The 24,346-nt window shown below is 39.1% G+C and overlaps 1 protein-coding gene across 1 annotated transcript; it reads right to left on the minus strand.

The window, feature by feature from the left end:
• Window positions 1-463: 463 nt before the first annotated feature.
• On the minus strand, window positions 464-22,876 carry LOC119792155 (zinc finger containing ubiquitin peptidase 1). The gene is made up of 11 exons (XM_038298651.1): window positions 22,758-22,876; window positions 19,286-19,770; window positions 19,117-19,212; window positions 18,973-19,026; window positions 16,274-16,383; window positions 14,556-14,724; window positions 11,773-11,961; window positions 9,666-9,831; window positions 5,755-5,915; window positions 835-1,055; window positions 464-640 (listed from the first exon to the last, which is right to left on the minus strand). The coding sequence occupies exons 2-11, from the start codon at window positions 19,734-19,736 to the stop codon at window positions 593-595; spliced, it is 1,665 nt and encodes a 554-aa protein (XP_038154579.1). The 5' UTR covers window positions 19,737-19,770; window positions 22,758-22,876; the 3' UTR covers window positions 464-592.
• Window positions 22,877-24,346: the final 1,470 nt, after the last annotated feature.

The following is a 24,346-nucleotide window of genomic DNA, read 5'->3' on the forward strand; positions in this document are numbered from 1 at the left end:
AAATAAACTGATTTGAAACTGAATTAAAAGATGATAGCTTAAATTAAGCCTTTAATGCTATCTTAGACAGAATTGGCTTTGTTCAAGATGTGCATAGTCCCACACATCCTTATCTTAATACTTTGGACATCGTGCCGACATATGGCAGTTAATGTGAAGAAATAACAGTATTTTCTTAAACCCCTGTTCTATCTGATCACTTTTTAAATAACCTTCAAACTTAATTTAACAGATCTTCCCCAAATATCATTTCTAGATGATGCAGTAATACATTGAAATTAATTTGATCCCTTTATCTCCTCTGTATCACAGAACAGCAGTGCAGAGGGAATCCATTTGATTTATTCCACTTAACAAATAAATCACTTTGGGGCCGACTGCTGCTGTCTGAAACAGGGGAGGCTCAATGGTGGTTGATTAAATCCAAACCTCACATATTGCATTAAAAAATTTTGAAGCAAAATTAACAAAAAATAAAATTGTTTATTTAATGGTAAATTTAAAATTGGAAATAACTTTCACAGCACATCATTAATGTACAAAAATGCATCCAGCAACAGGAGCATTCAAAACAGGAAAGACCAATTTGTGTTCAGGGGATCCTTTCCGCACATAAGTTCCTGGAGCTGAGGATTCTCATCTGTGAAAAAAAAAAAGATTTCAGAGAACATATTCAAAGCATGTCAACTTCCTGATTACTCATACCAATCCACCACAGGAACTATCAACAAGTCTGTCAAACTAAAAATGGATATTTCTTCTTTTGAGACACTGGTTTTGGGTTTATCTGCTGATATTAAATCTGCTATTAAAGCAGATTTGAAAAAATCTCACCTCTTTCTCCTCAGATGACAGCACACCTTCCACTGCTACAAGCTGGTACTGTTTGTGCTTTAGGCTTCTGGGAAACTTTCTGATGAACTGAATGGCCGTGCAACATGTGTCTCTATTCAGCAGCTTTCTGGTGTCAGAGGCTGAAGAGGCAGGATCCAAAAGCAGGAGGCACAGATTTCCATTCTTCCTCTGCTCCAAACCAACTACTGTTCGGCTGTGACCTAAAGGTGGATATGAGGGGAGCACATTAGGATTAAAAACTGGTACATGCTTGTATACCACCATGGTTAACCACAGTGTAAACCAAGTAAGTATCCAGTACACCACAGAGACTCTTGTTTTTAATCAATTTGTAATGAATAAACCCATTAAGAACATTTACACACAGTATATTTTGCCTTCTGCTGCGGTCTCTTAAATAAGGTGATGCCCGGTGATAAAATCCCAAAGACTTCTTTTATCAACCTAATGCTCAACCAACTTTCTGACTTACGCACCAACCACATTTGTAAAAACCAAGTCCTTTTCCTGCTGTATGTGTAGAGGATTAGGGCTACTGTTAAAAAAAAAAAAAAGTTAACTGATTTTTACATTTTATTTCAGTTTAGTATATTCCTCAGAATTCTGACTTTTTTCTCAGAATTCTGACTTTTTTCCCATACTAAACTGAAAAAAAAAATGTAAAAATCAGTTAACTTTTTTTTTTTTTTTTATTCCAGTGGCCCTAATCTTCTTCCATATGTCTGAGACATTTTAAAACAAAGAATAATAAATGACCTACTTGCTGTTAAAACATTGAAACAATCAACTTCTTTTTTTTTTTTTTTAAGATTTGTTTTATTAACAGAAGCGTTTATAACATATTTATGGTGTATAGCAAGTATTTACAGTTATAGTGGAAGTTGTATTTTAAAAAAACAAACTTACTTATATATAGTCTTACAGACACACCACAAAAAGAAGATGATTTTTTATTTTTTTAAACATCAAAAGAAAAAACAAAACATTACACAAACTTTTCTCATTCAACCCTCCTCTCTTGTGTAAAGCAATGAAAGGATGTCAAGAACCATACAACACATCCATCTGAGCACATTCATAATAATACAACACACAATGCATAGCAAGTAAATCAATGTGGAAGAAGAACCTGCAAAGGGCTAATTTGAAGCTGGTCCAGAAAGGCTCCCTCCAACATAGATAGACAAGCTCAGGGAGGGCAGAATACCTGTGAAGGGGCCCCACAATTGCATTTTTTTCAAAGATTGCTTCCTATGGAGGACCAATTCTGGACGAATTTAAAAATAAATACAGAAATAAATACATGCTCAATAAATAAAATAAGCATACAATTAATTGCACATAAATGTAGGTAGAAATTAAATTATGCAGTGAGACATAAATGTAAACATCTCTTTTAATTAGCGTCTTTATTTATTCCCCTTTGTACCTTATCTATTTATTGTCCATTATAATCTTCAACTTTATTTATTTATTACTTATTTTTTTTAAGTATTTATTTATGTGCATGTCTGTTTCATTCTTCTTTTGTATTTTTTTTTAACCTATTTATTTCTTCAATGCTATGTATTTCTGCCTGTCGTTTTTATATTTCTGTCTGCATTTCTGCCTCATTATGCAAATGAGGAGGGGTGTGTTTTCTGCCCATTGGTTGGCAGCCCATCCTCTTAACTCACAGAGCTCAGAGTATTATGTTAAAAGTTCTGTCTTTCATTTATTTCTGTATTTATTTTTAAATATGGCAGAGTTGGTCCTCCATAGCTTTCCTCTCACATTATATTGTATCTTTAAGGGCAGGGGTGCTCAAGTCCAGTCCTCAAGAGCTACTACCCTGCCATATTTGATACCCTGCCCATTTTTAAACACACCTGAACAAAATGAGTGGCTCATTAACAAACCTCTGCTTAACCAAATAAGGGGGACTGAGCTCTTAGATTCAGGTGTGTTAGAGAAGAGATGCATCTAAAGGTTACAGGATGGTAGCTCTAGAGGACTGGACTCGAGCACCACTGTTTTAGGGTGTGCAGTAAGGTACAAGCTCATTCATCCAGTGCCTTGTGGTACATTAAGACCGCAAGCGCTGAAAGCAGCAAAAAAGCTGCCGCTTTATTTTTAATGCTTGTACACATCTTTGATGCTCCAGTAAAGTGTGCTTAATTTGTACAAGTGTGCAAACATAAAAAATTGGAATCAGTTATATAAAACTACAGCAATCTCTCAGTAAAATCTCCTAAAACAGCATTTATGATATTATGGCTGAATCCTTGCTAGAGTTTGGACTTTATCCAACTTTTTTCTGGTCTTATGTTGCTTATCATAATCAATAGGAAAAACAGTTTGATCTTCCATCTCCTATTCCTCCTCTTTGTTCCTACTCTGCACTCAGAGCACCTCCTCGTTAACCCTTATGGGATGTGGGGCTGTAGATGAAATATTTCAGTTTTTAGGATCTCAACTGCTACTGGTATGTTAAACATGCTATGAAGGAAGAAAAATAAAAAGATGAGTACAACCTGAAGAACACCATCTCAACTGAAGTATGGAGATGGAAACAGTCTTTGGAGACGCTCTTTTGCAGAGGGGACAGTACGACTGCATCCTATTGAAAGAAGGGCTGTTTTCTAATACAGCCCCTGCATCCTCCAAGGACCCTGTCTACTTGGATTGGGTTCTACAAAAGCCTTGAAAATTAGGAGCCCACAAGAGTTCATTAATTGATTCAAACAGGTTGGGTCTTCTCTGGCTGTCATCACCCCTCACTCAGTCTAAGATCTGTCACATAGCAACCGTGACAGGTGACACACAAAGCAGGAAAAGAATGGATGCTGAACTTCTCAATACTGTTCTGAGTGCCAATTTAATTTCTGAATAGTTTCAGCAGCAGTACCATCATCGCAGATATTAGATTAGTAGTTCACACACTGCAGAGATATTGGAATCTTAAATGTCAGCTAAACCCACTTGGACAGAGACAGGTGAAACTTTTCAATAAACCAAACATTACCCGCCACATATCTGACTCAATAACCATTTAAAACAATTTTCATTAATTTAAGACTGGTATGTTATGATCGAAAACCACACGTCGGACTCAACGCCGTGAGATGCGCAGGTCGGATTTGTCAATCTGGAGGAAGAAGGACTCCCTTGTTCTCTAATGCGCAGTTCTCGAGGTTCTGGTAAACCGGCTTGTATCTCTGCTTCAAAAGCAGGATTTGCCCATGAACACCTTACGACGGCCGACTGAATTTCAAACGTGTGATTTTCTCCCGTCCTTACGATTGCTGGTCGGGAGGTGGTTGAGAGAGGCTGATTGCCCCTCATTATCTTGTAGTATACCCCTGTATATTATATGATGCAGGAAGCATGAGGAGGCTGAGACTCGGCCCGTTTGAAAAATTCTCGCACGACTGGAGAATCGGCCCAAAAAGGCTGCAGCATCCACACCACACAGTGAGACAGCTGCTCAGAACGCTCTCTATGGTGCTTCTGTAGAAGGTCGTGAGGATGGATGGGGGCAGGCGGGCTCTCCTCATCCTCCACGCTTTTGTACATGCGCTTTTGTGCCCTTTTTGTCCAGTGAGGTGGTGTTTACAATCTGGTGGATATAGTGAGCTGACTTTTCAATGGAACTATCCCAGTTCTTCAAAATATGATGTATTACCAGGACTTTCTTTCAGTTTCTTCCACTTGTCCAGCATAAACTGGTTTCTTCCAGAAAAACACTCAACCCTGCATTAAATTATGTTAACAGTTGATGTTGCGGCTTAAATGGCTCCATATGATCGTTAATCATTGCTGTAGAAAGACGTTATGTGACTCATTACTCGCAACACCAACAACTGCTACATCAAGGTTAAAAATTGCCCATAAAAAACACTGTTAGGACAGCGTGTGGTGCTATGCCCTACAGAACTTGCCCTTTTTTTCCTACTTGAGTACCTAACCCCAAAATGTCTATGGACGGTACTGCCAGTGTGAGGGAAATCAGGAAAGTAAACAATGGAGAGCAACATAAGGGCAACAGTGGCATCGGACATAGGAGTTTGCCCTGAAATTGAAGGGTTGACGGTTCGTTGTGTACTGATGGTGGTCCGAGGGCCTGGTGGCGCCAGTGTATGGCAGCCTTGCTCCTGTCAGTGGGCCCCAGGTCAGCTGTGGCGACAATGTAGTTTTCCACCACCTATGTGTGAGTGTGTGCGGGAATGGGTGGATGACAGAATGTTGTGTAAAACGCTTTGGTGAAGTCATCTGACTTGAAAAATCTCTATACATGTACAGGCCATTAACCATTTACATATAAGGAAGGCAGGGTGTAGTGAGTTGTTTCGGCTTGATAGATCAGAAACCAATGCGTTGACGTCTGTATCTTGTGTTCAATGGTGTCACGTAATTAAGCGGGTCAACCCGGCTCTGTCGATGCCACAGCATACCGATCAGAGATAAGGAGATTTTAAACAGGTCGGTTGATCCGGGTAGAAACGCGTCAGTGAGCTGTTCACACTGCCACAAAAAGTAGATTGTTGCCAGTTTTAAACAGGCTGTCGGGCCAGTGGGAAAGGGGTATTAGAGGATCTTTTACATGGAAGCTTGTGCCTCAGATATCGGCTTCTACATAGAATGAAACCAGCGCACATTTCTAGGTTGATGCTTTATGACAAAGTTTACAATTAAAGCAATCGGTGGGTACAATAAAAACCCAGCTGAGCCAAATCAACCGTCATTAATGACCAGAATAGTCTTTGTTTTATAGATAAATCTATAACTGGAAGGTTGAAGTGTTTAAAAAAAACATGCCTGCAACAGGCACCAGGAAATAACAGATTTAACAGATAACTTGGACTAAGGAAAGGCTCAATCAGGTCATCAGTCACTCCTATACTGCCATACATCCTGTACCTTGGTGTTGCAGATAAAGTGGTGGTAGGCTGGTCAGGATGAGTCGGGGGGACAGTCTGTTGCTTACACTGGATGAACAGAAGTATTTCTTTACCCAGTCAAACAACTGAGGATGGGTATTCCTGCTGCCGGTTGGCTGGTGGAAGTCTATTATGCGTCCCCTGCAGAAAAACCAACAATGCTTAGATTTAACCAAACTTTACTGTTTAAAAATGAAATGCTGCAGCTGAGGAAAAAAGAAAAAAGTTGTAACTTTCCCCTTTGAAAACTCATCCCATCATCCTTTCTTTCCTCCATTGACTTCTGGCTTGACCAACAGTTTTTCTGAACCAATATTGAACCACCTCAGCCGACTCTTTTCAAGTTTCTTCTTTAAGTTTAGAAGTTGATCTTTCTATATTCTGATGCTACGTTAACACCCAACGCGCTTTGAGAAGGAAAAAAGCATCTGCTGCTTCATTTTTGATGCTTGTACACATTAAGGTCAGACGTGTATCAAGAAGATGCTCCTGAAGCGCCCCCAGTAAAGGGTGTTCACATGTTTCTGATGATTGTTGCGCTCCTGTATGCAATGGCAGAGAGTGGTATTGTGATCAGTGGGTAAAAAATAGTTTTAATATATTTTTAAGTGAGAAAGTCCACCTGTCTGTGTAGTCAGTTCATCAATATTATGATCCTGCCTTAAAACATTAATTTGCCCTCAGAGCTGCCCAGACCCCCACATACCAGCGGTGCACCCTCACCGGGATTCCAGCAGAAGCTGCCTCAGGCCCGGATAATAAAAGCAAACATATTTTGCCGGCAGGTTTCGACATTTTAGGTAAATTTAGGCTTGAATAATCTGTTTCAGGGAAGTGATGATAGTGTTCTGAATCAGCAGCACTGTCTCTCTCCCAGCCATCTCCCAGATCAGCTTTTTTCTTATGATTGGTTAAAGTGGCGCATCAAGCAGCAATTGTTACATTTTTCCAACTCAAGTATCTGCTGCTTGAGAATCGCGCATTCGGTGTGAATGTAGCATGAGCTTTCTCTAAATGTAGAGAAACCTTACCTTAGTTTGGTAAAAGGTTTCTATATAAGGAGAAACATTTTTCTGACAGTATGATCCGATTGGATTGTCTATCTGCTTTATAAACAAACTGAACTGGAATCACTCTACAGAGGAGGCTTGTTTCAACATCATGTATTGAGCATTTCTTTAGGTAACGTTCCATACAGACTGGTTATAATGTAGACAGATAAATTAATCAACTGCCTTATTTTTAGCTCAGCTCATTCTTTACTACAAGATATTATAACATGACTGGAGCTCAAGATTTCAGGATTCTTTTTTTTTTTTTTTTTTTTGAGCTTTTTTGAGTATTAAGACACTAGTGTCTCTTTTTTTCAACAGTAGGCTGACTGGAAAGGGGGTATGAGAGAGGGGGAGCGACAAGCACTGAGCCACCTGCACACCCGACATCAGGATTCCTAAGCCCCTCAGGCTGTGGCAAGACTGACCTCTAAACCAGAGAGAGCAATTTCTATTTTTCTGGCCAAAATTTGTGGATTTGGACTAAGAATTTTATTTAAGCAGGCCCTTTCAACCCCAGTGGACACTCAGGCTCATGGGCTGTAGATGCAAACAGAACCAAATCACCTGCAATAAAGAAAGATGATGGCTTAATGAGAGAAAGTGGGCTTTAGGCTGCTCTGCGAGGCTTTTAAACCGGGTTTGATAGGCGACAAAGCCATTCTCAACCACAAGTCAAGGTGCTCATTCGTGAGCCTGGATCGATACAGTCCTGCTCACCATTATTGGCACCCCTGAAGTTTAAGAAGATATAATGGAATGTCTCCTGAAGGAAATAAATCAAGTAAAAAACATTTTACTGCAGATAGATTGTGATGATAAAAAAAAAAAAACATTAAAAAAGATAATTATTATGAGGAAAACAAAGAAAAACATGTTCACCATGTCCATGGCATTGGCACTTTTTGCTGCAAATCAGTATCAAAACCCAATTCGGCTCACCTGTTGCAAATCACAAATGAAGATCACTTGTGATGAACTGCCTCCACACATGATATGACATGAATTAACCAATAAATTATAATGTTGGTGCTTTAAAAGGCATCTGTTAGTCCATCTTCACATGTGACAATGGCAAAGACACTCCAAAGGCACTCCAACTCGAAAGGGTATAAAGCCATCTCCAAAGACCTTGATATCCCTGTTTCAACAGTACGTCATGTTATTAAGAGGTTTTCCAGGCATGGGACTGTCAAGAACCTCCCTGGATGTGGGGGGAAGAGAAAAATTGATGACAGAAGTCTTCGACGGTTCGAGTGAATGGTAGGAAAAACACCACGTCAAACCTCTAAAGACCTGAAGACCAACCTGGAGCAGGCTGGTGTGATTGTTTCAGCAGGTACCATACGCTGCACACTAAACAAAGTGGGGCTTTATGGGCGAAAGCCAAGGAAGACCCCATTGCTAAAGAAAAGACAAAAAAAAAACACGACTGGTCTTCGAAAAAGAGAACCTCGACAAACCTCAAGCCTTCTGGGACAACATTTAATGGACAAATGAAACAAAGGTGGAGCTTTTTGGTAATTTACACCAACAGTATGTTTACAGACAGCGCAATGAAGCCTTTAAAGAAAAGAACACTATACCAACAATCAAGCATGGTGGAGGATCCATAATGCTGTGGGGCTGCTTTGCGGCATCTGGTACTGAAGGCCTTGACCATATCACAGGCCTCATGAAATGAGGAAATTATCAAGAAATTCTAGAGCGAAATGTCTTGCCCAGTTTAAAAAAAAACTTGGTTTGAGGCGAAGATCCTGGGTCAGCAAGATAATGACCCAAAGCACACCTGCAAAAGCATGCAGGCATGGTTGAAAGGGGAAAAAATGGACCGTCTTAAAATGGCCAGCAATGAGTCCTGATCTAAATCCAATTGAAAACCTTTGTTGCTGTTTCACAGCAGCAGGTTGAGCCAAACATCCTCTAAATGTGCAGGGTCACCTTTGAGCACACTATTTTAATTTTCTTTCACCAGTTCACCGCAGTTCTTCCAGCAGTCCACACTTTCTCTGCTCTCTTTTTCTCATCATCTTCTCCTTCTTTCCCATCGCCCGGCTTGCCAAAGGTTTGCCTGCTGTGTCTAAAAGTAGCAGCAGCAGCAGCAGCCCAGACTGACGGCTCATTGGCTAATTTGTATCACCTGCAGCCTGGTGCCGGACGCTCCGGAGGGCTTTACCGTATTACCAGGAGAAGTGGCGCAAGTGTGCTCAGTGAGGTGTTCAAAATGTTTGTGGCTAAAGGACAGGCAGCATTATTGAGCCCCTCAAATGAAGGACCCCTTCAGTCCAACAATGTTCAGTCAGGCTAGGTTCAGAGCCTGCACTGGCCACCTTAGAGACTGTAGGGGGAGCTGTAGGCAGCGCTAAGGTTAGTAACAGACTTATATATCCCATGTGTAAAAAGGAGCACTACCATGGGTCATTCGTCACTGCTGCCAGCAGACTTTACAATGCCACTGCAATATAACCTGGTGCAAGAACGCTGTAATAACTATTTATCTATTTAAAAAAAAGAAACCGTACTTTACTCGCCACCACTCTATTGTACATAAGATACTGTATATATAAGTCAACTTCAATCTCCTTTATTTTTCACCATCCACTGTATATATCTGGCTATACTGTATAGACGATGTAGAGGTGATGTCACAAGTGAATTTCTCCATTGTGAGCTCAATAAAGTTCTATTCTATTCCTAAGTTTTATTTTTATAAGAACAGTTTTTTCCATTTCTGTCAATCTGGAACTGTGTAAAGCTCAATAGGAAATCATTTTAAAAGAATGTCCAACTATGCAAGACATTACTTTAAAAAACAACAAAAACAGAGGAGCTTACCAACCTCAATCCGAGCGATGTGAGGAGGACGTATATCTCTGTGGCTCCAATCCAGGCCTCTGTTCTCTCCAACTGATGATTGAAGTGTGATGCCCCCTGGGGATCAAGCCCTTCCCTCCAAGCTTCCTGGATCATCCTCTGCACCCGAGGGATACAAGGCACCGTCTTTTCTGATCGAGAAGCAAAGCCTGTAATTAACACAGGAGCCAACAGGAAGCAATGCCACAATAACACTAAGACGTAGGAGTTTACCAATACCATGTTTTCATTTCTGATACCGATATTGCAGCTTCGACAATTGGCCAATACCAATCAGTGGAGGGCCGTCAGGGACTTCAAGACCTTCACTGCTGCCCTTAAATCTATCAGGAACACTAACATACATTCACAACCTGAACTTACATTTTATTCTATCCAACTGTACTAATTTATTCCAAACAATCTGTTCTCTTAAATTTGTAGCACTTCTCTTAGCTGCGCTGCTTCCCTTACATTTATGTGGTAGCTATATTTTCTGTCCAGTCAGATTTCAGCCTTAGAGGGTTGCTATACCAATCAAATCTGCTTAGGGTCTTCAAAATCAGCAGTGCTGGCTGATGTTACCTTAACATTAGTGAGGAATGTTTTCTACAACCAATCAGATTTCAGATTTCCCGCACAGGGCCAGCTAGGGGGTCGATGCCTACACCAGCATTTTCTTTCCTATGACTGGTCAGTTAGAGCAAAACGTTTACAGCTAAGTTAAGCTAGCGACAATCTGCATTTTAGATGTTGTTCAAAGATTTGCCTCAATGGCTGATACTAAATTGAGATAGTAAGACTTCCTGCACAAAGACAGAACGATTAATTTAGTTCATAACTAATCAGCATCTCTGGTTAATGTGGTATATTTTATTTAAATACTTTATGCTCTTTTTTTATCAGGTAATTAGATGCATGGCCAATGAATGGCTAACTTATGTTGCAAATGTGGCAGAGCTGAGGTTATAGAGTAGAGGATGGCCGTTGTCTTAACTGGGTTTCTTGCTGAATCGATCTTTGTTTTCACACTCCCACTAATCTTCCTCCGGTTATTATCTGTTATATATGCTATAACTTGTTACATTTCATATTTTAATACAATTGGTGTCTTATGTTACTAAAATGCAAAAGTGGGGATATTTACCCCTTCCATCCATCATACATATACATATATACACATATATATACACATACACACACACACACACACACACATATACATATATATATACATACATACATACATAGTACATACATACATATTGACCCAATATGATGTAAGCATGAACCGCACTGGCTTTTATTACTTATTTTACGCTGTTGAATGTTAGAAAAGTCTTGATCAGGTATGAAAACAAGTGACACATGTAAAGTTACAGAAACTAAGCAAAAGCAGAGTGTTTCTATCAGCATGAGGATATTAGAGATTTCGGCCGATAAAATTTTATATTAGTATTTTTAGCCAATAACGGATCGATATCTGATATGAATATTGGATCAGGACATGCCTAACAAGATGGTTTGAGTATCACAGACAGTTTAATAGTAAAGTCAAACCTTAACACTGACTTACATGTCTAAGTTCCAGCTTGAGTACTGGATTTTGGCATTCCTGCTCCTTTCTATTGCAATAGTGCTGATAAGCTTAGAATATGGTATTTTTAATCTTACTATTCTCTTAATATCTTTTTGTCATTGATTAGCCTGTGTTATCTGATTATATACTCTTCATGGTGCCTTTTGTTTACTAATATTCCCCCAAAAAATCTCTGAATCCTTCACAGAAAAGTTGTAATCCCACTTAGATTACATCAGCCATAAGAGGTTTAACAATGAGAGGAATTTAGAGGAAAACTAGTTTCTTGTGGAATTCATTTAGAATTAGAAAAGGTAAAACAACAAAAACAACAAATTCATAGAAATACAAACCAGATTATCAAGATATGCAATACTTTGTTTTTACGTCTTACATAAAATCCCAATAATGTTTACTGCAGATCCTATTTGAGATCATACACCTCAAAAAACAGGAGAGGCATGGACATTTTTGCATCTTTCTTAGGATAGACAGAAGCTATAGTGTGGTTCACCTTGCAGAGCTGAAGAATACGTTTCTATTCTGTGAAGGGAAGAAAGGAGCATCTGGAAGTTTCTGTATCCACAGCCCCAGCCTGTGTCACCAGCAGAAGAGCTATAATGGTCAGTGTCAGCACTCAGCCACACATGGACACAGTCCCTGCATTCAGCTTGGTAGTAATCCTTTAATGCTTGGATAATACCTGATGGAGGGGATGAGAGAGTAAACGGTCATTTAAGTTTACATAGCTACAGTCTATGAATTTGAAAAAAAAAAAAAAAAAAGTTAAAAAGAGTTTAAAAAAAACAACCAAACACTGGACCTTGCTTTCCAAGTTTGAAGACCTTTCGCTTCCTATCCAGGAAGCTTTTTCACTTTAAAATTACTGGTTTAGCGTTGAGCTCCAAGGTTTATAGGGTAGCATAATAAAGCCTCGTTATGGCTTAGAAAACATGCATATCAAACCGAAAGAACAGGTCCATCCCTTAGTAATGGGGAGTCATTGAGTTCTTTGTTAGCCTGCAATACCCGATACTGGCCTATGCCTCTGAAGGGCCGATCCGCGTTACATACCTTACAGTTCAGACACAGATTTTGGTGATAAATAGGACTATCATTTTTTTATTTCTTGGACTTTCCATTGTGTTTAAAGATTTTTTGTGATCCTGGATGAGTATTCTTTCATGGAAACTTAGCACACTATCCATCCCTTCACCAGCTTTTTTACTACAGCCTCATTTTCAGCGTTACTTACGTTACATTCAGAGAATAACAACATGTCAAATTTTTCAAATCCTCCAAACTCTGTGAAGTGTGCAAATGAGTGCATTTCTCTTGATTATAGTTTGAATACCTAGTACATCAAGTTGTCATAGTTATTTTTGGGGCTTTAGGAAACACTGAAATCTTTTGATGGGAAATTCTGATGTTATGTGCGTTCGAAAAAATGTTACGTGCGTTACGCGTCTGAACTGTGTTTAAAAAATTCTGTTTCTGGTGCATGCTATGAATGCAGATTGATTTTGTTTACTTGAAAATAAATATTATTTCTCAAAATAGAGTGTTGTTTTAGTAGCCCCTTTTTTTTTTAAATGGGTTCAGGTATTAAGCCACTAATACCAAGGAAACTGCAAGAAGCCATTCCTACAAAGACCAGTTTAGCTCCTGAAGCCATGTTCTTTTTGAGTAAGGAAGAGTTTCCTGACACAAACGACAGGGCTTCTGAGGCTTCTTCTGTAAAGGAATGATGAAGCCATTCATGTTTAGACAAATTTCTGTTCTGAAACCAGTTGCTATTGAATAAGGAAGTATACACTCACCGGCCACTTTATTAGGTACACCTGTCCAACTGCCCGTTAACACTTAATTTCTAAGCAGCCAATCACATGGCAGCAACTCAGTGCATTTAGGCATGTAGAAATGGTCAAGACAATCTCCTGCAGTTCAAACCGAGCATCAGTATGGGGAAGAAAGGTGATTTGAGTGACTTTGAACGTGGCGTGATTGTTGGTGCCAGAAGGGCTGGTCTGAGTATTTCAGAAACTGCTGATCTACTGGGATTTTCACGCACAACCATCTCTAGGGTTTACAGAGAATGGTCCGAAAAAGAAAAAACATCCAGTGAGCGGCAGTTCTGTGGGCGGAAATGCCTTGTTGATGCCAGAGGTCAGAGGAGAATGGCCAGACTGGTTGGAGCTGATAGAAGGGCAACAGTGACTCAAATAACCACCCGTTACAACCAAGGTGGGCAGAAGAGCATCTCTGAACGCACAGTACGTCAAACTTTGAGGCAGATGGGCTACAGCAGCAGAAGACCACACCGGGTGCCACTCCTGTCAGCTAAGAACAGGAAACTGAGGCTACAATTTGCACAAGCTCATCGAAATTGGACAATAGAAGATTGGAAAAACGTTGCCTGGTCTGATCAGTCTCGATTTCTGCTGCGACATTCGGATGGTAGGGTCAGAATTTGGCGTCTACAACATGAAAGCTTGATCGGATCTGACCTTAATGTGTAGAAGCATCACAAATGAAGCAGCAGAAACTTTTCTGCTGCTGAAATTGCTTTTAGTGTGAACGTAGTATAAATGTCTAAATTGTGGAAATTTTAATTAGCCAACATTATTTTCCTGCGATGTCTTTACCCTTCTTGGCAGGGGTCTTTGAACCCACTGTCCTGCATGTTTCAGTCGTTTCTCTGGTAGCAGTTCATCTGACCCAAATTAATAGGTAATGGCAGGTTTTCTGCAGCCTGTGGTGGTTGCTGAGAAGGTAATGCAATCATCAAAGTCAGTCTTGCTAAAGCAGAGACTCAGCTAAAGCATGCAGGACAGTGGATAAAGTCCACAGGTTGCCCAAGGAATGCTCTTCCACTCCTCCATGATGATATTGGAGTTCATCCGATTTCCAGTTGAGGATTCATAACAAAAGCTCATTAAAGGTATGGATCTTTAGAAATGCATTGGCACTAGGCCTGGGCAATTCATTGCATTTTCAAATCGCAGAGGCACTGATTTTTAATCACTTTATTTAATTGTGCTTTTGTGCTCGCTTTGTCCATAAAACGAACTGAATTGTGTAGAATCGAAGCTTTCCAATTCTGTCTAATATGTCTATATTGTAAACATTTTACCAGTGTAATTTTCATGAATTCTGAGTTATTATTTGTAAACGCTTTAAAAGTTTTGAGAGGATAACTGGAGTAAAGGAAACTCAGGGTAACCGTGTAACGTAAAGTACTTCAAGGTTTTCTCAATGAAGTGAATTGTGAGTGTGTGTCTCCAAACAGAAATATACCCTGAGTTCTGCTGGAGCCATCATCAATCCCTGATGCCAGACGCTCCATCATCTCGGCTCTCTTCAGATGAAACTCAGCTGGTGCAAGATGGCCGCTTGCAACGGCTCTCTCCATGGACCTCTCCATCTGTCGACGGTAACCTCCTCTGCCATCCAAACCATACTGCCTCTGAAAAATACATTAAATTGCTGCAAATTGGACAGCTTAACCTGTGTGAGTTTAGTAATCTTATATTATTAGCCTATGCCAAACTGAGCCGCTTGGAAACAATAACCTTTGGTATCATGTCAAGTTTGATGTGTGCAAATCATCACTATTTACTAGTAAATTGCTTATGATATCATGATAAGTATTCTTAACATAATGCGCCATAGATCTGTGACACCAGAGATATTTTCTTTTTTAAAAATATGAAAAAAGAGGAGCTGAATGTGAGAGAGTAAAAGACACACTGTAAAAGCTCAACTTTTATGATCATATTACAATTCTATTCTTAAAATCCCAAACTCACAAGTGAATATGTTTTATAACGGATGGAAGAACATGTTTACACGTCAGCGTCTTTCCATAAATGGATTTAAAAATATACATTCAGCACAATGGCTAATTGTTCAGCGCATCAAAGTCTGCTCCAACTAAATAAAGAAATAATCCAACATAAGGAAAAACTAATATAGGCCAAAATAATTTATAATTCCTTGATGAGAATACCGTGAAAAAAACAATGAAAGCTGTCACGGGTTTTTACTGAAGACACATTCGCTCTGATGCTGTCATCCTAACAGTTAACGGAGGAAGAGATCACACTCTGCACAACACACTGATAGAAGATCTGTAGCATCTTGCTGCAAACGACCTACGCTTCCTTAGGAAGTACAATCCGTTATGTTCCTTCTTGTAGACAGATTCAGAGTTGCTTCTCCTGTCGACTTTGTTGTCCAGGTGAAAACCAAGATATTTATACTCCTCGACCACCTTCTCTTCTTCTCCCTTGATTTTAACAGGATTCAACTTGTTGGGATGATTTTTTTCAAATAGACTGAATGGTTATTGCTTCATTAGTGCAGGTTTGTGCATTTAAAATGGTAATTCGTAAAAAAAAAAAAAAGCAACAGACTGTGCAGGAGGTAATTGAGGATGATTAAAAGTCCTTCTAGGACTAAAATAAAATGGCTACTTTTTAAAAAAAAAAACCCTTGAGAACTTTCCTTATTTCTACCTTTGTTAACAATGTTTTTTTTCTGTATTCCATTTAAAGTGAAAAATCTTCGACTATGACCAGTCCCTGATTGGATGCTGCTGTCGCAGTTTCACAGAAAACTTCAGCGATCACTGTTCCACTCTTTACATACTGTGCTGCTGTAAGAAAAAACCTTAGCTCTATCTAGTAGCACGAGGTGAGGGCAGAGCAGTCAACATCCTCACTGTGTGGAATTCACTGCATTTGCTGCACAGTTTGCATTAGAACTCTATGTGAATCCACCACAATGGCCGCGGCCACCGCATCTGGTCTTAATGCACCATGACGAGTACATTTTCTTTCCAAACAGTGCCTGAAGCCTGTTTTTGTCTTTACAGATATTTAGATAATGAAGAACATTCCAAAATTAACAAAAACGGTAATATCAATATTACCATAGTACATTAATTTCTATGAAATTTATTTCAAATTGCTTAAATGTATTTCTGTCTAAGAATGCATGGTAAGAAAACAAACCTGCAATTTCTTAAACTCTTCTCTCTCTAGCCGTGCCTCCTCCTGCCTTCTTTTTAGCTCCTCTTGGTGCTGAAGCTCTTCCACCAACCTTAGGTCACAGCCAGGAGTTCCTGAAGAATTTAGCATCTTTCATTTATATCTTAAAACAGAAACTCTAATACACTTCTTTTTATTCAGATATTAGAAGTATTTTAGCAGCCGTAAATCATTATCAATAAAACTGTTGCACATTCTGCTCCTATATATGATATATATATATATATAAAAACATACACAAGCAAGTTAGTCTTTCTTTAAGACACAGCCCCAATCCCAACCAATTATCTACATCAAATACACCTGTCTCACCTCGTTACCTGTATAAAACACCTGTCACCACCCAAACAACCAACATCCAACATCACCACCATGGGCAAGACCAAAGAGCTTTCTACGGACATCAGGGACAAGATTGTTGATCTGCACAAGACTGGGATGGGCTACAAGAGATTCAGAAAGCAACTTGGAGAGAAAAGATCAACTGTTGGTGCAGTTATCAGGAAATGGAAGAAGCACTGCACCACCGCCAACCTCCCTCGGTCTGGGCCTCCACACAAGATATCGCCTTGTGGGGTGTCCCTGATCATACCAACGGTGAGGAATCATCCCAAAACCACAAGGGGGGAACTGATGAATCAACTGAAGGCAGCTGGGACCATAGTTACAAAAGAAACGTTTGGTAACACACTACGCCGTCATGGATTGAAATCCTGCAGCGCACGCAAGGTCCCCCTGCTCAAGAAGAAACATGTACAGGCCCGCATGAAGTTCACCATTCACCACCTGGACGACTCAGAAGAGGCCTGGAAGAAGGTGATGTGGTCAGATGAGACCAAAATACAACTTTTTGGCCTCAACTCAACTCGTCGTCTTTGGAGGGCAAAGAACACTGAGTACAACCCAAAGAAAACCATCCCCACTGTCAAGCATGGTGGTGGCAACATCATGCTTTGGAGGTGCTTTTCAGCCAAGGGGACGGGACAACTCCATCGTATTGAGGGGAGGATGGACGGGCCATGTATGGTGGAATTCTGGACCACCATCTCCTTCCCTCAGTGAGAGAGCTGAAGATGGGTGGAGGATGGGTGTGTCAGCTCGACAACGACCCTAAGCACACCGCCAAAGCAACAAAAGAGTGGCTGAAAAAGCAGCACATCACCCCTTGCTCACACTGGCTCCGGTGCGGTTACCGAGCCGACGGAGACCGCAACTCCCGCACACCCCCTCTCACACCGCCCTTTTGACTACGGTGCGGTGCGACTCTGCGGCTCCGGCAACAGGTCCGGAGATTTAACAGAAGTTCACTTGAGTTCACTTGAGTTCACGTAACTTCACGCGATAACACGGCCCAAATAAGGATATTTGTGAGATCTTGTTGCGGAGGGCTCCGGCACGCCGCAAGGATAGCTTTCTTGCGGAATTTTCTGCAGCGCCGGAGTGTCTCGGTAACCGCAGCCGGACAGCTCAGCAGCCGGTGAGAGAGGTTTACGTCTTTTTAATTACTTGGAATCACTGCGGCGCCACACCCACCGCACCGCAACGGTAAGACCGGAGTCGGTGTGAGCCTGGGGTCAAGGTTCTGGAGTGGCCTAGCCAGTCTCCAGACCTGAATCCAATTGAAAATCTTTGGACGGAGCTTAAAATTCCAGTTGCCAGGCGACAACCTGAAACCTGAATGATTTGGAGGCTGTCTGCAGGGAGGAGTGGGCCAACATCCCTGCCGAAATGTGCACAAACCTTTTCACCACCTATAAAAACCGTTTGACATCTGTGCTGGTCAATAATGGCTTTTCTACAAAATATTAACATGCTGTTTGTCCAGGGGGTCAAATACTTGGTTTTCCTCATCAGATGGTTATCAATTTAATAAATTCATATGATGTGAATTTCTGGAATTTTCTTTGGGATTCTGTCTCTCACCGTTAGAATGTACATATGATTAAAATTGTAGATTGTTGCATTCTTTGTAAGTGGGCAAACCTGCAAAATCAGCAAGGGGTCAAATACGTATATCCCCAAACTGTAAATGGGAAAACAGAGCGAGAAAAACAATTGCAAAAAAAAAAATTACAGATTGTATTACTAACTGTAGTTCTGCACTCCACCACTAAGTGGTGATTCGTTCACATGAAGCTTCATTAACTGTGGGGATCATTAAAGCAATTTGGCCAAATGGTTCAATGCCTCATGAGATTTCATCTCACCATCACTAGTTTCACCAAACACGCAGCCGCGTAGGAACAGAGGCCGCACAGCTCCCAGCAAGAGATTAGACCCAACTCTTTTATTCCAGTGGGAAGGGAGCCAAATGCAGATTGTTAGCGGGTCGACCCAAGTTTGAAAAACATGCATTAACACATTATTTTCAGTGGGAAAGAGGCTTATGACTAGACTGAACTGTTTGTATAAAGTACATTGAATGACATTGTGTGAATTGGCACTGTATTAAACTGGCTGCATTGCTTTAAAAAACAACTTCCACACAGTAATGGTTTTCAAGATAAATGGTCATGTCAAATAAAGTGGAACCATAAAATGTCTAGCAGTGTTGTGTCAGTAAAAGAAAAACATAAGCAAGATAACAAGGATGGACACGTTTCTGTGCTTGTAAAGTTAAATAAACCAAAACAATAAAACAAACAGTGCATCGGGAGACATACCTGAGAGGTTGCTGGTTGATGTCACAGCTGGTGAACACATCTCTGACGCCGAGTCTGAATAATCCAACAGAGTGAGGAAGAGCGACTGAACCTAAGGTACTTCTTACACATTACAAGAAAGTGGTGAAGAGGAGTTACAATTACCTGATTCCTGTTCCAAAAGATGCAGCTCAACATGTTCCTGCAGGAGATAGGGACAACTGTAGACCAGTGTGCACATGGGACAGGGGAGCAGCTTCTCTGGAATACATAAAGAGCTGTTAAATTAAATTTGGAAATAACATTTGAAACAAAACTCAAAAGTTAGAGGTACCTCCTTCTGGTGAATTCTGGATCTGTCGAAATTCACCTATCTCATTGGGATTAATTCGGTCTGAGATTTCAGAAACCTGCTTTCTTAAGTCTTTAGTGCACTCATCACTCTCTCCAGGTGATAAATGTAGATTTTCTGTTCCACTTTGTCCAGATGACCCCAAGTCTCTCTTATCAGCGAGGGCACTGCTGTCAAATCTTAGTGACCGATTGGTTTTGGACTCTTTGCTTTCATTTTTTCTTGCATTTGAACCATTAGGAGACTTTGGACTTTGGCCTTGATGATCTTCAGGATGTGCAGACGTGATGTGGAAACAGAGCTCATCATAACTAACTCCAGACAGACCACAGAGGGGACAATGATGGTCATTTTCCAGGTGGAAAAGAAGGAGATGCGTCTTCATGTCCTCCTCCAACAGTATCTCCATACCACATATCTCACAAGTCAGCATGGCTGTAGTCTGTAGACACAAGAGCAGAATGCCCCTTTCCAGAGTAAAATCAAAGACCACATCATAGTTAATACACATAACTTATTAAATTACATAGTAACAAAAATTAAATTACATAGTAAAATGATGAAATACAGTTGATCAGTGGGCTGTCCCAACTGCCCTGAATGTACATATGTTTAGTGCATGATATGCTTAAGCTAATACGAGTAAAACTAAAGAACAGAGAAAGTTAAAAATAACAGAATCTTTTCTTTCTATTCGCTTTTTGCATAAAAAAAATCCACAACTTTTTATCAGGGAACCAAACTGCTTTAGAACAAATTAAAACTGCCTCCTTTGTTGTGACTGCTGTGTTATGGAAAGGGGTTACGTGTACCAAGATGGCGTCTTTATTGGCTGCATCACTTTGGCCGAGGCACTCCTGCCCTTGGTTGCACATATACATATAGGAGCAGACCCTGCATCAACCGCTTTGGCCTATGGCTGCTGACGTGATTTGGCGGCACCATATCTGGACGGTCAACAGGTGCGCTCAGTGTAATGTGTTGAGCAGGAACAGAATCGATTTTAATCAATTTAAAACGCTAAATACTGAACTAATTTTCCCAGTTTTGTTTTGTTTGTTTTATTGCTAAAAATAAACAAATGATGCAGTGCATTTAAATATTGTTAGTGGGATTAAGAGTAGCCTAATAGCAGCAGTTAGCAGGTCGACCTCCAAAAGATGGCGCCCGTGATTTCTGCTGTCTGACTGTCAATGTGGGGTCCAGTCTTAGGGCCGATTAGTGACAGTGAAGGGGACTCTTCAGAATGTAAAGGTAAAACTAGTCAAGGTCTACAAATCCCCCAAACGCCAACATACAATTCCTTACTAATCTTCTGAGTTAAATAATTACAGAAACAGAGGCAATACTGATCTGGGGTGGGAATTTCAATATTGTATTAAGCACGAAGCTTGATTCAACGAACTATAAAAACCAGTAAATTTCATCCACAGAAAAATTTAAATTAGCACTTGAAGAATTTGGATTTGTTGACATCTGGAGGGAATTGAACCCCAATATTAAAAAAAAATACTCACTACTCAGCCCCCAATAAAAGTTACTCCAGAATTGATTACCTTTTCATGAATAAAGCTGATTTATATAAAGTAAAGGAATGTAAAATAGAAGAAAAAAGTATATCTGACCACTTTCCTAATATTAAAACTTAATTTACCTTCCAGAAAACGTACAGCACGGCGATTAAATGTAGGCCTATTGAACTACAAACTAATCAAAGCTGAAATTTCCCATGAGATAAAAACTTATATAGAAGAGAATGATGATGGACAGGTTTGTCGGGTATTACTCTGGGATGCGCTTAAGGGGCAGTACTAAGAGGAAAGTTGATATCAAAAACTGAGGCCTTTAAGAAATCCAGAGTGGAAGCCTATGATAAAGAAAGAGCTAAATGAATAAAATTAGAAAACCACACAAATTAACTCAAGATCCCAACCTGTTTACTAAGATAAAAGAATTAAGAAACAACATCAATTAAATATTTCCATACAAAATTGAAAAGAAATAGAAATTTATCAGACAATCATATCATGAAATCGGATTCCAAGGAAATAAATGACTAGCAAAGAAACTGAAAAAACAACGTTCAGCTAGAAATATCTACAAATTAAAGGATGGAGATACAAATCAAATGACACGCGACCCTGCAGCTATTGAGGACATGTTTAGGATGTTTAATCAGAGACTATATGGTCAATCAGATTTTTTTATAACACCTAAAATTATCGTCGAATTTAAATCTACTGTTCAATCGTGGTGGAGAATTTGTGGAGCATCTATGTTAACCATGCACATTTTTTCTGGCTCTGTTCTAAAATCATCCAGTTTTGGAACAAAATACACAGAAGGATTGTAACAATATTAGGTTACACAGGACCTAACACCGCTTTGGTTCTATATCTAGGCCTTTGGACAACGTTGTTCTTAATAATGACTGTTATTTGTTTAAAATTCTGTCGGTGGCTGCCAAAAAGGTAATAACCAGGAAGTTTGGCCAATTCGTTTCCCCCACAACAAAGGAATAGATACAGACTGTGAACACATTATATGAGACGGAGATTCTAACACATAGACTGAGAACTAGAAATGGATAAGCTTCACATCAATGTTACAGGACTAACTTGGGTTATGAAGGATGCCCTTGATCTTTAGGATATTGGAATAAGAGTTTCCCCTTAGTATATTATTTAATGGTTCTATTTTTCTTTTAATCTTTTGTAGTGTTTTGAGTGCCTTTTTTGTCTGTATTATAAAAAGCTCAAAAAAAGTTATAAAAAAATAAATGTTAATATAGATATCAAATAATACACTATAACCTACAATAACTTAAATTCTATCAGCGTACTAGATCATCACTATCTTGCACTATCTTGTACATTTTACTTTTTATATTTATCCATATTTTTATCTTAAGTGTATATATTAGTATATTTTTTGCATGCCTTATACCCTAGTGTTTTTAGAGATTTTTATAATTTTATTTACTATTTCATATATGTTTCATGTTGCACGACTGTACCACAAAAATTTCCTAGTTGTGAACCTCTTCACTAACAATGGCAATAAACCCGATTCTGATTCTGATTCAAATCAATTCTCAGTCTGTCCAATAAGCTGCCTGTAGTGTCTTCAAATGTCCAGCAGGTGTCAGTATTCTGTCACACAGCATCAACAAAGCATAAATACAACTTGGCATCAAGATGCCTCATTAACCATCACTAGTGTCAATTATTTCAATAATCGAGTAATCAAGATTAACCTTTTAATTGTTTCAGCCCTAATTGGAACCCTATCTATAAAAGATATAAACGATTTTGGGAGCGTTTAAATCAGCGGCAGCTGTCAGTAACCTATGACATCGGAAGTCGACGGGAAACGTTTAAATACATGATTTAACAATAAGACGATGCAAACATTATTAATGACATGACAGCATATCCCTCTGAAGAAAACTCACCTCTGCACTGATAACAGCGAGTTGTCCAAAGTCTTTACAGCCTGTTTGTTTTATTTTGGTCGCTGCGGACATTTGACAACAGGGCGCCACAGGAAGTGGAAGTAGCTTCTTATTTTTTTTTTATGGCGGTTGGCAAGCGACTCATTAATGCGCATTATCGCCATCTAATGGAGTGGAGATCGGTATGCTTATATATATTAAAAATACCATATCTAAGCTTATCAGCACTATTGCAATAGAAAGGAGTAGGAATGCCAAAATCCAGTACTCAAGCTGGAACTTAGACATGTAAGTCAGTGTTAGGGTTTGACTTTACTATTAAACTGTCTGTGATACTCAAACCATCTTATTAGGCATGTCCTGATCCAATATTCATATCAGATATCGATCCGTTATTGGCTAAAAATACTAATATAAAATTTTATCGGCTGAAATCTCTAATATCTTCATGCTGATAGAAACACTCTGCTTTTGCTTAGTTTCTGTAACTTTACATGTGTCACTTGTTTTCATACCTGATCAAGACTTTTCTAACATTCAACAGCGTAAAATAAGTAATAAAAGCCAGTGCGGTTCATGCTAACATCATATATATACATACATACATACATACATATGGTACTATACTATGTAAGTATGTATGTATGTATGTATGTATGTGTATATATATATATATATATATATATATATATATATATATATATATATATATATATATATATATTCTTCCACACACACAAAACAATTATAATTAAATCATAAAGCTTACATCATTTATATTAATTTTCTTTTCTTAAGGTAAGTCATTGAATAACAAAACCATTTAGAAGTAGAAAGTTTGTCCAAAATATTTTGTATATTTAACTCTAATTGATTTTCTTGTAATCGACAAACGAATTTCCTTCTCTCAATAGAATATTTAGAACAGAATAACAAATCATTTTTTACTGTCTCTTCTTGAAAGCAAAAATCAACCCCCCCCCCTTTTAAATACTGTACTATTTAACCTTGTATGATCAAAACGCGATCTGGATATAATGCTTTCCTCTTCTCTATTTCTTCCTGTTCTCCTCATTCTACTAACTATTCTTTGAATAAAGCCACCTTCCAGTTCTATCCTCTTCGCTCTGCTTGTGCCAACTTTCCTTAACATTTTGTTTAACAATAGATTTAATTTCTTCTTTACTGAAAGATACCAATATATCAATAGATCTATTTTTTGTTGCTTGTTTTGCACATTTATCTGCCAACTAATTTCCCTTTACTCCTATATGTGATGGTATCCATGTAAAAAATAACTTTTAAACCCATTACCTGAATTGATTTTTGCAAAAAAAAGGTATCTGGAAGAAAAAAATGCCTTGCAGGTGACAATAAAATGTTAAAGAGAGCAGCTCAGAGCATTGGTCCCACCTGGAGGCAGTGCAAAAAAATCATGACTACAGCTGCCATACCTCTCCTTGTGAATTTTTCAACAAACCTAACATATTCATTCTTTCTTAAAGAAAACAGAGTTATAAGTTTATTTAGCTTTTTCCAAAAGTGGGATCCCAAGATAATTTCAGTGGGTCGTTAGATTTGGAAGTTTT

This window comes from Cyprinodon tularosa, unplaced genomic scaffold (assembly GCF_016077235.1).
Source record: "Cyprinodon tularosa strain WSP-4 unplaced genomic scaffold, ASM1607723v1 ctg411, whole genome shotgun sequence".
Lineage (NCBI taxonomy): Eukaryota > Metazoa > Chordata > Actinopteri > Cyprinodontiformes > Cyprinodontidae > Cyprinodon > Cyprinodon tularosa.

Coding starts and splice junctions, on each gene's coding strand:
- LOC119792155 (XM_038298651.1), bottom strand. CDS start 19,736: ATGCTGACTTGTGAGATATGTGGTATGGAGATACTGTTGGAGGAGGAC. Junction 14,725..16,273: donor AAGAGTTTAAGAAATTGCAG/GTTTGTTTTCTT, acceptor TGTATTTTTCAG/AGGCAGTATGGTTTGGATGG. Junction 641..834: donor TGTCATCTGAGGAGAAAGAG/GTGAGATTTTTT, acceptor TTTTTTTCACAG/ATGAGAATCCTCAGCTCCAG.